General features: G+C 45.3%; 1 protein-coding gene across 1 annotated transcript in view; it reads left to right on the plus strand.

The window, feature by feature from the left end:
* LOC144593752 (gamma-aminobutyric acid receptor subunit rho-2-like) overlaps positions 1-15207 on the plus strand; it is a 49057-nt gene that overhangs the window by 19770 nt on the left and 14080 nt on the right. Inside the window, exons 3-5 of the mRNA XM_078399799.1 lie at positions 11220-11287; positions 12223-12446; positions 13525-13607. Of these exons, the coding sequence (XP_078255925.1) occupies positions 11220-11287; positions 12223-12446; positions 13525-13607 (375 nt within the window). The remainder of the gene's footprint in view (positions 1-11219; positions 11288-12222; positions 12447-13524; positions 13608-15207) is intronic.

Genomic DNA, 15207 nt, shown 5'->3' on the forward strand with positions numbered 1-15207 from the left:
GAAATGCTTACAGTATTCTCTGAGAGTATCATTGAATCATAGAATCATTTGGCCCATCGCGGCTGTGCTAATTGAAAAAGAGCTACCCAGCCTAATCCGCTCTTCCAGTATTGCTATGTAGCCCTACAGCCTGGTCCTTTCATAATTCTGTATGCCTCTGCTAAATCTCGCTTTATAAGTTCACAAGACATAGGTAACAGAATTAGGCCATTCTAATCAAGAACCTATCAATCTCTACTTTAAAAATACCCAATGACCGCCTCCACAGCCATCTGTGGCAATGAATCTCACAGACTCACTACCCTCTGACTAAGTAAATTCCTCCTCATTTCCTTTCTAAAAGTACGTCATTTTATTCTGAGGCTACGTCTTCTAGTCCTAGATTCTCCCATTCTCCCATTCTCCCACTATGGTGGCACAGTGGTGCAGCGTTAGAGTTGCTGCCTTATAGCGTCAGAGGCCTTGGTTCGATCCTGACTATGGATGCTGTCTGTACAAAGTTTGTATGTTCTCCCGGTGACTTGTGTGGGTTTTCCTAAATATTTATTTTTATTGAAGGAAAGATACAATACGAAAAACGTAATGCATTACATTCCCCTCCATTTTGTTCTTTATATATAACAACAAAAATAACCCTCACCCACCCTCCCTGGACACCCCTTTGCAGCTGATGTGTTCACAATATATCATATCACAAATACAAATGCACAATTTGACAGCAAAACCTACATTCTTCCAAGGCGCAGGCCCATACATATCTACAACATGTCAGATGGTTCAGGATTCTCTCATTCATTATGCATCAGCCATCCTGTGAGGTAATCGGCAATTGTGTAAACAAAAATAAGTAATAAAATAAAAGTAAAACATACTTGTGTGGGTTTTCTCCGGGAGCTCCAATTTCATCCCACACTCCAAAGACGTAGAGGATTGTAGGTTAATTAGCTTGGTATAATTGTAAATGCTCCCTAGTGTGTGTAGGATAGCGTTAGCGTTAGCAGGGATCGCTGGTTGGCACGGACTCGGTGGGCCGAAGGGCCTGTTTCCACGCTGTATCTCTAAACTAAACTAAAGGCATGTCCTTTTATTCTGAGGCTGTGCCCTCCCACTTAGATTCTCCCACTCGTGAAAACATCCCCTCCGCATTCACTCTATCCAGACCTATCGTTATTTGGTAGGTTTCAACGAGATCTCCCCTCATCCTCTAAACTAGCAGGGAGTACAGTTTGAGTTTAGTTTACTGTCACGTGTACCGAGGTAGTGAAAAGCTTTTGTTGCGTGCTAACCAGTCAGCGGAAAGACAATACATGATGACAATACATGATACGGCGGCACGATGGCGCAGCGGTAGAGTTGCTGCCTTACAGCGAATGCAGCGCCGTCGACTCAGGTTCGATCCCGACTACGGGCGCCGTCTGTACGGAGTTTGTACGTTCTCCCCGTGACCTGCGTGGGTTTTCTCCGAGATCTTCGGTTTCCTCCCACACTCCAAAGACGTATGTAGGTTAATTGACTGGGTAAATGTAAAAATTGTCCCTAGTGTGTGTAGGATAGTGTTAGTGTGCGGGGATCGCTGGGCGGCGCGGACTCGATATCTCTAAATCTAAAGAAAAATCTAAATTACAATCGTGCCATTCACAGTGTACAGATACATGATCAAGGGAATAACGTGAATAACATTTACAGTTCCCAGAGCCATCATGCAGTCATTATCTTTTTAACCAGTAAGGTTTACTTCCTGCAAGAAAACTGATTATATTATCGTCCAGTCTGTGAATCACCTACATATTATGTAACTTACTGCATCGTGCAGTGTCCATGTTTGTGTTATTGCTCTGTGGAAGGAGATTTAACCTGCTGATGGGCTTGACCTCATCTCTGCGATTCGGATTGGAGGGATCAACGAGAAGTGATAGCATACTGACCGGGAGCCCACAGACGACTGATTGTATACCTCCTCAAGTTGAATTAATGAAAAACTGCCTCTGGCCACTTCCTCCTGGGCTTAGGCTTATTGTCAGCACCTAATTCTGCACCAACTGTTGCTAAATTGATGCCTCACAGTGTAAGGGGCTGCACGGTGGCACAGCTACCAGTCCCACTCCCTCTCAGAGCAGCCAACCCTGGTCTAATCCTCACCTCGGGTGCTGCCTGCATGGGGTCTCTACGTTCTCTCTTTGACCGCGTGGGTGTTACATATGCTACATATTCATTGTAGCAGTCCCAACCTCCTGCACTACTTTGTATCAGGCACACTCACCACACACACACACACACTGTGATTAGGTATGCAAGCACTTTTCAGGATCACTACGCCACACAGGCAAGGAGCTGAATAAAGGAGTAAATTAAGGCAACTGAAACAACCTGAATTGTGTCGTTATTATCAGGACATCAAACCCGAAGACACAACATGGTGGCAGCGGTGACTTTCGAGTAAAAACCCGCGCTATTGTGAATCGCTATTGTGAATTAGGAACAGCGGCTGCAGAGAAATTGATTTTTTTTGTGCACCCGCCTAACAACACAAGATGGCGGCCTCCACAGCAGCAATGAGCCTCCACCCTACGATGAACTGGGACGCCGATGATGTGGTGGAGGCGTTCAAGAAATTCAAACAAAAGAGCCAGCTGGCATTTAAAAGCTTCCTGAAAGGAACTGCAGATGAAGAGAAGGTCAGTTATATTTTACTATGGCTCGGGGAGAAGGGTCTAGACATTTTTAACAGTTGGAGCTTAACAGAGCCTGACTGCAATAATCCGGGAATAGTCCTTGAAAGGTTTGCGAACCATATGGAGCCCAAATCAAACCACAGAATCCATCGGTATGAGTTCCAAGGGCTAAGACAAGACCCACAAGAAACAACCGACACTTTCCTTTCGAGACTAAGGAACGTGGCCAAGAAATGCAGATTTGGTGATGAAGATGACAGAATTGTCGACCAGCTAATATGGGGGTGCGCCCACCAAGAGGTCCAAAAGTCCCTAATAGGGAAAGACACCCTCAACCTAAAAGACGCCGTAGATGCTGCCAGAGCTTTCGAAGCCACAAGGAAACAAATGTCCTCCCTCTGCCTTCAAGTTGGCTCATCTCAGAGCAGCACCAGAGTGAATATAGACGCTCTCTCAAAACGTGACCCTGGCTCCACCTTAAAGGCTCCAAAGCAGACATTTTCTAGGCATGCAAACAAACAAGCAAGCCAAAGAAGCTGCTGGAACTGCGGTACAGAGCATGCATTTGATGATCGCAGGGCGTGCCCAGCATACGGGACTACCTGCAACTCATGTGGGAGGCCTAACCACTGGAAGAAAATGTGTAGGTCAACAAAATCATACAGCACCAAGCCAAAGCAGCAATGGTCAAAGAACGATAGAAATACGAGAAGGAAACAAATACACGCACACGTCCAACAGGAAGAGGAGATAACCTCAGATACCTCTGAGGAAGAATTCCTTTCCGTTGGGACCATTGACGTCCACGAAATGGGAAACAGCAAAACACATAGCAACAGAGAGGAAGCATATACTATAATACAACTACAGAAAAAAGTGGGAAAGAAAAGAACAACGATTAATCTAAGGCTCAAAATTGATACTGGAGCCCAGAGCAATATCTTACCAGTCAATCTTTACGGAAAGATATTCCCTGAACACATGACAAAAGATGGCAGCGTCAGGAAAGGAATCCTTGGAAGTAGCGATGTAGTCCTAGCTGCATACGGAGGTTCCATAATCCCACAGCTAGGCAAAATAATCATAGCAGGAACATACAAAGGGAAAGAAGTGAAATGCCCCTTCTTCATCACTAAATCGAAAGGACCTGCTATTCTCGGCCTGAACACGTGCCAAAGACTGAAGATTGTGTCAATCAACTATGAAATCAAGACAAACTCCTGCAGAATTGACAGAAACATACCCATCAAAAACCGGCCGCCCATCAGGAACAAAGAAGAATTGATGGACATGTACCCAGAGTGTTTTGACGATACCGTTGGTTGTTTTGAGGAATACGAATACCATATCACAGTAGACCCCAGTGTGAAGCCAGTGATCCACCCACCCCGCCGTGTTCCCCTTGAACTGAAAGAGAGGCTAAGGGAACAACTAAACGAAATGGAAGAAAAGGGCATCATCACAGCAATAACTAAACCAACTGATTGGGTAAATTCAATTGTTATCAAAGAAAAGCCAAACGGAAAACTAAGGATATGCCTTGATCCCAGGGATCTGAACAATGCATTGAAGCGCGACCATTATCCAACTCCAACCCTTGAAGAGATCACACCCGCACTAGCCGGTTCCAAGGTGTTCAGCAAGCTGGATGCTAGCAATGGATATTGGAACGTCAAAATAGACCGGAAGTCATCAATGCTCACCACTTTCAACACGCCATTTGGCAGATTCAGATTCAACAGGCTCCCATTCGGGCTGAAGGTGAGTCAAGATGTCTTCCAGCGGAAAATAGATGAAACATACAAAGGCTGTAAAGGGGCAATCGGGATAGCAGATGATATCCAAGTATACGGCAGAGATGAAAACACGCATGATTACAACCTCCATGAGGCTATGGAAAAAACTCGAAGAGCCGGCATAAAGCTCAATGCAGACAAATGCATAATCAAAGAAAGGGAGTGCAAATTCTTTGGACTGATTTACTCTGCAGAAGGAGTGAAACCGGACCCTACAAAAGTGGATGCTATCAACCACATGGAGGAACCCAAAGACAAGAAACAGTTAAGAAGTTTCCTAGGGCTCATACAATACATGGGAGTCTTCATACCTAAGCTTGCTAATCATACAGCAAATCTCCGTGAATTGATGAAAGACGACGCTGAATTTGATTGGTGTGCTTCACATAGCCAAGATTTTGGGAAATTAAAACAACTCATCAGCAAAGAAACGATCCTGCAGTACTATGACAGACAGAAACCTGTAACACTCCAAGTTGATGCCTCCATGAGAGGAGTTGGAGCAGTACTGATACAAAATGGCCGACCTATTGCGTATGCATCCAAAGCACTCACTCCTACAGAATCAAGGTACGCAAACATAGAGAGAGAACTCTTAGCAGTAGTCTATGGCTGCGAGAAATTTCACACTTACCTATATGGAAGGTATTTCGACATCGAAACAGACCACCGCCCTCTAGAACAAATCGGAAAAAAAAACCTCACCAAAGCACCAGCCAGACTACAGAGACTATTACTGAGGCTACAGAGCTACGACTACAACATCAGATACAAGCCAGGAAAAGACCTGCTGCTAGCTGACGCCCTATCCAGACTATCAACACATGACAAACAAGAGATGGAAGGGCTGAGCATAAAGATCCACCACATTGTGAGTGTGACAAGCGTGAAGCTGGAACAGATTAAAGAGGAAACAGCCAGAGATGAAGAACTCCAGCTCCTCACCCAAATGGTAATACAGGGGTGGCCAGAAAAGAGACAACAAGTTCAGCCTATCCTCCGCGAATACTGGACCATCCGTGATGATATTTCGGTAGAGAATGGAGTCCTGCTGGCCGGATCACGAATCATCATACCCAAGTCCATGAAAAAAGAAATCCTCGAAAAGATCCACCAAGGACACTTAGGAATGGAAAAGTGCAGACTCCGTGCTAAATCCGCTGTGTACTGGATAGGCATGTACAAGGACATAGAAAAGCTGGTATCTACATGCCACATATGCCAAAAATACAGGAATTCACAACAGAAGGAGGAAATGACACCCAGTGATATCCCAAGCCGGCCATGGCAAACCATCGGAGCAGACCTGTTCACAGAGAACCAGCAATGGTATTTGATTATGGCCTGCTACTACTCCAAATTCCCATTTGTGAGAAACATAAAGGACTTGAAAGCTAAAACAATTGTGTCAATTGTTAGAGGGTTGTTTGCAGAGCAAGGAATACCTGAGCAGATCGTATGTGACAATGGAACCCAATTCACATCTCGGGAATTCAGAGAGCTGGCCACCGAATACGGGTTCAAAATCACAACATCTTCACCACATTACCCAAAGGGCCATGGGTTTATTGAAAGGCAAGTACAGACAGCCAAGAAAATACTAATAAAATGCCGAGAGGCAAAGGAGGATCCAAACCTGGCACTATTATCCTTACGGGCAACTCCACTAAAGGCTGACATGAAGTCTCCTGCAGAAATGCTAAATGGCAGGAAATACAAAACCACCCTGCCAAGCAAAATCCAACCCCCTATCGACCAAGAAGAAACAAGGGCAAAATTGGCAGCTGCCCAGGAGGAGGGGCTGAAACAATACAACAAAAATGCACAGTACTTGCCTGAACTATTTCAAGGCCAAAACGTACATGCTCAGGATCCAATAACAAAGAAATGGACCCCAGCACAAATCACCAGTAGGGCTGGAACCCCAAAATCATATATCATAGAGACAGAACCGGGCAGGCAGTTGAGACGAAACAGAATTCACATCCGCCCGACACCTGAAATGTCAACACCTGCAACTTCAAAGACAACACCAGCAACTCCTAGGACACCACCCACAGCAACAGCAACACCTGCCATTGATGACAACACATTCTCACAAACTGCTACCAGTGAGTTATATAGTCAACCAGCACCAACCAATGGCCAGGAAACGACTCAACAAGTCACCAATACATCGAGTGCAACACTGCAGGCAACAACCAGATCTACTAGATCCAGGAGCAACATCTTACCCCCAGCGCGTTATCGCTAGCACTGGAAGGGACAAGTCACAAGTCACGCCAAGACATGACTCTTGACTGGCTACGCACTACCTGAAAGAAAACAAGCTGCCATTATATATTTTGTTGTGTAGTATAGTAGAAAGCAGAATGCCATGAATGTGGGCAGAATAATCCCACGGTATCTGCTACAGGATTGCCACCCTCGCTCTGGAAATCCTCTAGTGTCACTAACTTTTATTCTTTTCTTTTGAGAAGGGGGGATGTTACATATGCTACATATTCATTGTAGCAGTCCCAACCTCCTGCACTACTTTGTATCAGGCACACTCACCACACACACACACACACTGTGATTAGGTATGTAAGCACTTTTCAGGATCACTACGCCACACAGGCAAGGAGCTGAATAAAGGAGTAAATTAAGGCAACTGAAACAACCTGAATTGTGTCGTTATTATCAGGACATCAAACCCGAAGACACAACAGTGGGGTTCCCTCTATGTTCGCTGGTCTTCTCCTACACCCCAAAAATGTGTGGGCTGATAGCTTATTTGGCCACTGTAGATTAACCCTAGAACCTAAGTGGTGGAGGTGAGGTACAGGGAATGTGGGGAAAACAGAATGGATCAGGGTAGGAATTTTGTAAAGTGAATGGATGAAATGGGTGGTTGATGGTTGGCATGGACTCGATGGGATAAAGGGCTTCATTCGAGCAGTTTTTTTTTTTACATAGACTGTGGTGAGTGTCTGGATCACACTGCCAGAGATGGGACTTAAGGTGGATATGACGTGGTATTTAAGAAACGTTTGGGTAGGCATATGGATATGGAGGGATATGGATTGTGTGCAGGTGGATAAGACTTGGTCTTCGCATCATGTTCAGTTTAAGAATAAGGGGTAGGCCATTTAGAACTGAGATGAGGAAAAACTTTTTCAGTCAGAGAGTTGTGAATCTGTGGAATTCTCTGCCTCAGAAGGCAGTGGAGGCCAATTCTCTGAATGCATTCAAGAGAGAGAGCTGGATAGAGCTCTTAAGGATAGCGGAGTCAGGGGGTATGGGGAGAAGGCAGGAACGGGGTACTGATTGAGAATGATCAGCCATGATCACATTGAATGGCGGTGCTGGCTCGATAGCAGCACGCCCTCAATAGCAAGAATATCCTTCCTCAAATTTGGAGACCAAAACTGCACACGGTATTCCAGCTGCGGTCTCACTAGGGCCCTGTACAACTGCAGAAGGACCTCTTTGCTCCTATACTCAACTCGTCTTGTTATGAAGGCCAACATTCCTTTGGCTTTCTTCACTGCCTGCTGTACCTGCATGCTTCCTTTCAGTGACTGATGCACTAGGACACCCAGATCTCGTTGTACGTCCCCTTTTCCTAACTTGACACCATTCAAATAATAATCTGCCTTCCTATTCTTACCACCAAAGTGGATAACCTCACACTTATCCACATTAAACTGCATCTGCTATGCATCCACCCACTCACACAACCTGTCCAAGACACCCTGCAACCTCATAGCATCTTCCTCACAGTTCACACTGCCACCCAGCTTTGTATCATCTGCAAATTTGCTAATGGTACTTTTAATCCCTTCATCCAAGTCATTGATGTATATTGTAAATAGCTGCGGTCCCAGCACCGAGCCTTGCGGTACCCCACTAGTCACTGCCTGCCATTCTGAAAGGGACCCATTTATCCCCACTCTTTGCTTTCTGTCTGCCAACCAATTTTCTATCCATGTCACTACCCTACCCCCAATACCATGTGCTCTAATTTTGCCCACTAATCTCCTATGTGGGACCTTGTCGAAGGCTTTTTGAAAGTCAAGGTACACTACATCCACCGGCTCTCCCCTGTCAATTTTCCTAGTTACATCCTCAAAAAATTCCGGAAGATTAGTCAAGCATGATTTCCCCTTCGTAAATCCATGCTGACTCGGAAAGATCCTGTTACTGCTATCCAAATGCTCCGCAATTTCGTCTTTTATAATTGACTCCAGCATCTTCCCCACCACTGATGTCAGACTAACTGGTCTATAATTTCGCGTTTTCTCTCCCCCTCCTTTCTTAAAAAGTGGGATAACATTAGCTACCCTCCAATCCACAGGAACTGATCCTGAATCTATAGAACATTGGAAAATGATCACCAATGCATCCACGATTTCTAGAGCCACCTCCTTAAGTACCCTGGGATGCAGACCATCAGGCCCTGGGGATTTATCAGCCTTCAGTCCCATCAGTCTACCCAACACCATTTCCTGCCTAATGTGATTTTCCTTCAGAGATCCTCCGTCACCCTAGGATCTCTGGCCACTAGAACATCTGGGAGATTGTTTGTATCTTCCTTAGTGAAGACAGATCCAAAGTACCGGTTCAACTTGTCTGCCATTTCCTTGTTCCCCATAATAAATTCCCCTGCTTCTGCCTTCAAGGGACCACATTTGCCTTGACTATTTTTTTCCTCTTCACATACATAAAAAAGCTTTTACTATCCTCCTTTATATTATTGGCTAGCTTACCCTCGTACCACATCTTTTCTCCCTGTATTGCCTTTTTAGTTATCTTCTGCTGCTCTTTAAAAGAGTCCCAGTCCTCTGGCTTCCCACTCTTCTTTGCTATGTTATACTTCTTTTTATGCTGTCCTTGACTTCCCTTGTTAGCCACGGGTGCCTCTTACTCCCCTTAGAATCTTTCCTCCTCTTTGGGATAAATTGATCCTGCAACTTCTGCAATATTCCCAGGAATACCTGCCATTGCTGTTCCACCATCTTCCCTGCTATGGCCTCCTTCCAGTCAAATCTGGCCAGCTCATGCCTCTATAATCCCCTTTGCTATACTGTAATACTGACACTTCCTATTTTCCCTTCTCCCTCTCAATTTGTAGATTAAAACTTATCATATTATGATCACTGCCTCCTAATGGCTCTTTTACCTTGAGTTCCCTTATCAGATCAGGTTCATTTCACAATGCTAAATCCAGAATTGCCTTCTCCCTGGTAAGCTCCAGTACAAGCTGTTCTAAGAATCCATCTCGGAGGCACTCCACAAACTCCCTTTCCTGGGGTCCAGTACCAACCTGATTTTCCCAGTCTACCTGCATGTTGAAATCTCCCATAACCACCGTAGCATTACATTTGCGACATGCCAATTTTAGCTCTTGATTCAACTTGCACCCTATGTCGAGGCTACTGTTTGGGGGCCTGTAGATAACTCCCATTAGGGTCTTTTTACCCTTACAATTCCTCATTTCTATCCACACTGATTCTACATCTCCTGATTCTATGTCACCCCTTGCAAGGGAGTGAATATCATTCCTCACCAACAGAGCGACCCCACCCCCTCTGTCTGTCTTTTCGATATGTTGTGTACCCCTGAATATTCAGTTCCCAGCCCTGGTCCTCTTGTAGCCATGTCTCTGTAATTCCCACAACATCATATTTGCCCATGTCTAACTGAGCCTCAAGCTCATCCACTTTATTTTTTATACTTCGCGCATTTAAATACAACACTTTGACTTCGGTATTCACCTCCCCTCTCACTTTAACTTCGGTATTCACCATTGGCCCTGACCTTACTCTCTTATCCCATCTAGAACTTTCCTTCCCATTTATTCGAGAGTCCTTTGCAATTTCTCCTGTATTCGCTTCCCCTTTAACTCCATCTTCATATTCCCAATTTGTCAACCCCTCCCCCCCACTACTTAGTTTAAAGCCACACGTGTAACACTAGCAAACCTGCCTGCCAGAATGTTGGTCCCCCTGCTGTTAACGTGCAACCCGTCCCTGTTGTACAGGTCACCCCTACCCCAGAAGAGATCCCAGTGGTATAGAAATCTAAATCCCTGCTTCCTGCACCAGCCTCTCAGCCATACATTCATATCCCCGATCTCTGTTCCTTCCCTCACCAGCATGAGGTACAGGTAGCAATCCAGAGATAACTACCCTCGACGTCCTACTTCTCAGTCTTCTTCCTAACTCTCTAAACTCACGTTGCAGTATCTCCTTCCTCTTCCTCCCGACGTCGTTCGTGCCCACGTGCACAACTACTTCCGGTTGATCGCCTTCCCTCGCTAGGATGTTCTGAAGCCGGTCCATGATGTCTTGAACCCTGGCACCAGGGAGGCAACAGAACATCCTCAAGTCCCACCTGCCGCCACAGAATCTACTGTCCGTACCTCGGACAATGGAGTCACCCACTGCTATGGCTCTTCCCGACTTTGGTCGAATCTCCTTGCCTGGATTAGAGCCACCGACCTGTCCGCCGCTCGGACTGGAAGCGTCTTCTAGTGAATGCTGGTCGGCTTGGCCGAGGGGCCTGTTTCTGCGCTGTATCTCTGAACTAAAACTAAACTATACTGTATGTAAACTCAATTGATGTATGGGGAAAGTGAGCAGGTGATTTAAAAAAATCTACATATGAATCATTGGATGCATCCAATGCATTCAATCACAAGAGGTTTATTTTACTGCATTACATGCCATGTCCACATGCAGATTTTAACACTGTTATCTTCTATCAGGCCCAGCAATACCGGTTGGTGTTGATGTGATGGTGGAAAGCCTGGACAGTATCTCAGAGGTGGATATGGTAAGAGGACAAACTCAGTCTGAAGAAGGGTCTCGACCCGAAGCGTCACCCATATCATCTCTCCAGAGATGCTGCCTGTCCCGATGAGTTACTCCAGCATTTTGGGTCTACCTTCAAGTTATAATGCCCTATGAATTCAGTCATTAATTTTATTTTATTTGGATATAAATAGGTCAGACACAAACCATATTGTTACCATTTCCATGCCTGTGCCTTTAAGCCCAGAGCTTTTATGGTCATCCCACATCGGCCAACATGTCCCATCTACACTAGTCCCACCTGCCTGTGTTTGGTCCATATCCCTCTAATCCTTTCTTATCCATGTACCTGTCTAAATGTTTCTCAAACCACACTCAAAAGACGTACAGGTATGTAAGTTAATTGGCTTGGTAATTGTAAAAAATGTCCCTAGTAGGTACAGGATAGTGTTAATATGGCGATCGCTGGTTAGTGCAGACCAGGTAGGCTGAAAGGGCCTGTTTCCGCACTGTTTCTCTAAACTAATATGAAACATTTAAACTGGGGTCAGTTTAAGGATAGGGGGGAAGTCTTTTAGGACCGAGATGAGAATGGTTTTTTTCACACAGAGAGTGGTGAATCTGTGGAATTCTCTGCCACAGAAGGTAGTTGAGGCCAGTTCATTGGCTATATTTAAGAGGGAGTTAGATGTGGCCCTTGTGGCTAAAGGGATCAGGGGGTATGGAGAGAAGGCAGGTACGGGATACTGAGTTGGATAATCAGCCATGATCACATTGAATGGCGGTGCTGGCTCGAAGGGCCAAATGGCCTACTCCTGCACCTATTTTCTATTTTATCTATGTTTCTATTCCTCTTGCTGCAATATTCCCAACATTAGTTCTATATTCTGACCTAGACTGCGCTGCCCGTGCCACCACTAACTGTTGTCAGATCCTGATGAGTATTACTGTCCACAGGATTTCACCATGACCTTGTACCTGCGCAATTACTGGAAGGATGAACGCCTCTCCTTCCGCAGCGCCACCAACAGGAGCATGACCTTCGACGGCAGGCTGGTCAAACGGATTTGGGCCCCCGATGTGTTCTTCGTTCACTCCAAGCGCTCGTTCATTCACGAGACGACCACTGATAATGTGATGCTGCGCATCTTCCCTGATGGAAATGTGCTGTACAGCATAAGGTGAGGAGAGCTCCTGAATCTTACTTAGGCTTCTACACACAACCAGACAATGGCTACCTCGGGGCTCGTTCTGTTTCCAGAATCCACCTGTCCCTTCAGCTTCACTGAGTGGGACAGGCAATTCATTCTGAATTATAGGAGGCCAGTTCTTGGTGAGAGCCATTCCTATGAATCTGTGGGCCTAAAATGCCTGGTGGTTCTATCCATTTGCATAGATAGGTAGATTCTTGATTAGTACGGGTGTCAGGGGTTATGGGGAGAATGCAGGAGAATGGGGCTAGGAGGGAGAGATCGATCAGCCATGAGTGAATGGCGGAGAAGACTTGATGGGCCGAATGGCCTAATTCTACTACTATTCCTTATGACCTTATTGGTTTAATGAAACAAATGGGCGACACAGTGGCACAGCTGGTGGATCTGCGTCTCACATCTCCAGGGACCCGGGTTCGATCCTGACCTTGGGTGCTGTCTGTGTGGACTTGCATCTTCTCCTTGTGGCCGTGAGTGTTTCCACAAGACGTACGGGTTTGTAGGTTATTTGGCCTCGGTAAATTGTCCCAAGTGTGTAAGGAGTGGATGAGAAAGTGGGATAACATAGAACTAGTGTGATCAATGGTGGGCTTGGACTTGGTGGGCCGACCATGTTGTATGCCGTATGTCGAAACTACATTAAACAAATATATTACTTAAATTTCCCTCCAGTTACTGAAATTGACAAAAAGGAATATTTCCTGTTCTGGGATCTGGAGATAATGGATTACAGGACACAGCACTTCTTGGGAAGTGGATGAGCTAACTAATGGGGAAACCCATCCAGATTTTATGTATTTGCTTTACCCAGACTCCCGGCTATGGGCCCAGGATATTTTACCTTGGTCTACTTTCCTTTTTTTTCCAAGGAAAAAATTATCTTCTTGGGGGAAGGCAATCTCCAGGAAGTTGTTGGGAATCATGACAGCGGAGTTCTGTAAAACAATCTAATGGATATTTGTGAGGAGATCATGCAACCCATGTTTGTGAGTGTCTGAGCTCCAGTGCACATTTAGTAAACAACATTTTAAATCTATTTGATTCATAGGGTTACCGTGACATCGATGTGTAACATGGATTTCAGTCGTTTTCCTCTCGACACACAGGCCTGTTCCCTGGAGATAGAGAGCTGTAAGTCATGTGCACCTTGTATTTGTCCACCATTTTGTCACCATCCACCATTTTGTCACCATCCACCATTTTGTATTTATCTAGGCTTCACTGAAGAAATACTGTATGACTGTGACCGTGCTGTATGACTCTGTGATTTAAGACATCCTGATTGAAATTTGTTAGGGTGCAGGTGAAATATATTTGAAAAACACAAGTATGGTTTGGAAAAAAATGTTGTTGTCATTCTATGCCATATCATCTTCAGCTTTAAATATAAAAACTGATCGACCTTTTGCTCTACCGTGTATGGAAAAAACCAAACCATAATTTCCACTGGCACAGTAAAGGATGAGGGGGACCTTCATGAATGGCCTGGATAGAGTGGATGTGGAGAGGATGTTTCCACTAGCGGGAGAGACCAGGACCAGAGGCCATAGTCTCAGAATAGAAGGACGTGCCTTTTAGAAAGATGAGGAGGAATTTCTGTAGTCAGAGGGTGGCAAATCTGTGGAATTCATTGCTGCAGAAGGCTATGGAGGCCTAGTCAGTGGGTGTTTGTAACGTGGAGATTGATAGGTTCTTGATTAGTAAGGGTGTCAGGGGTTATGGGGAGATGGCAGGAGAATGGGATTGAAAGGGAAAGAGATCAGCCATGATTGAATGGCGGAGTAGACCTGATGGGCCAAATGGCCTAATTCTGCTCCTACAACTTGTGAACTTATGAAAACATATGAAAATGCCTTGTCATTTTATGCCGTATCATCTTCAGTTTTAAATATAGAAACTGATCGATCTTTTGCTGGCACGTGGAAGTGCAGGGAATAGAGTGATATGGGTCATGCACAAGCAGATGGGATCAATTTAACTTTGCATCATGTTCGGCACAAACATTGTGGGCTGAAGGGCCGTTCTTGAGCTGTACTGTTCTCTGTTTTAGAGCCAATTTTGTACTTACAGGAAGAAAATATATTGACACCCATGATGTTTCCATCTAATTGTATCAGAACAGAACAGCTAGCAATGTTTAGCTAAAATAGTCAGTGCTGTTCAGAAGATACCCAGGTGAGGGAGTTGATCTCGAATGCTAACAAGTCATTCACTCACAGCAATGTCTGGTGTTCAGGGTATGTTCCCTCCTGTTTTGGAGATGCATGGACGGTGGTTGAACGAAGGATTCTAAGGGCTCAGGTGCTCCAATTGATTACATTTAAAAGTAGGTTTAGTTTAGTTTAGTTTAGAGATACCGCGAGGAAACAGGCCCTTCGGCCCACCGGGTCCGCGCCGGCCAGCAATCCCCGCACATTAACACTATCCAACGCCCACTAGGGACAATTTGTACATTTTACATTTACCAAGCCGATCAACTTACAAGCCTGTACGTCTTTGGAGTGTGGGAGGAAACCAAAGTTCTCGGAGAAAACCCATGCAGGTCACAGGGGATAACGTACAAACTCTGTACAGACAGCACCCGTAGTCAGGATCGAACCTGGGTCTCCGGCGCTGCATTTGCTGTAAGGCAGCAACTCTACCGCTGCGCCACCCTGACCACATTTTTTGGAACCTCCTTATGCACTGTACCTTGCTTTGTGAATTCCAGTGTTGTGTAAGGCCTGTTTGC

Source organism: Rhinoraja longicauda, chromosome 5 (genome assembly GCF_053455715.1).
Source record: "Rhinoraja longicauda isolate Sanriku21f chromosome 5, sRhiLon1.1, whole genome shotgun sequence".
Lineage (NCBI taxonomy): Eukaryota > Metazoa > Chordata > Chondrichthyes > Rajiformes > Arhynchobatidae > Rhinoraja > Rhinoraja longicauda.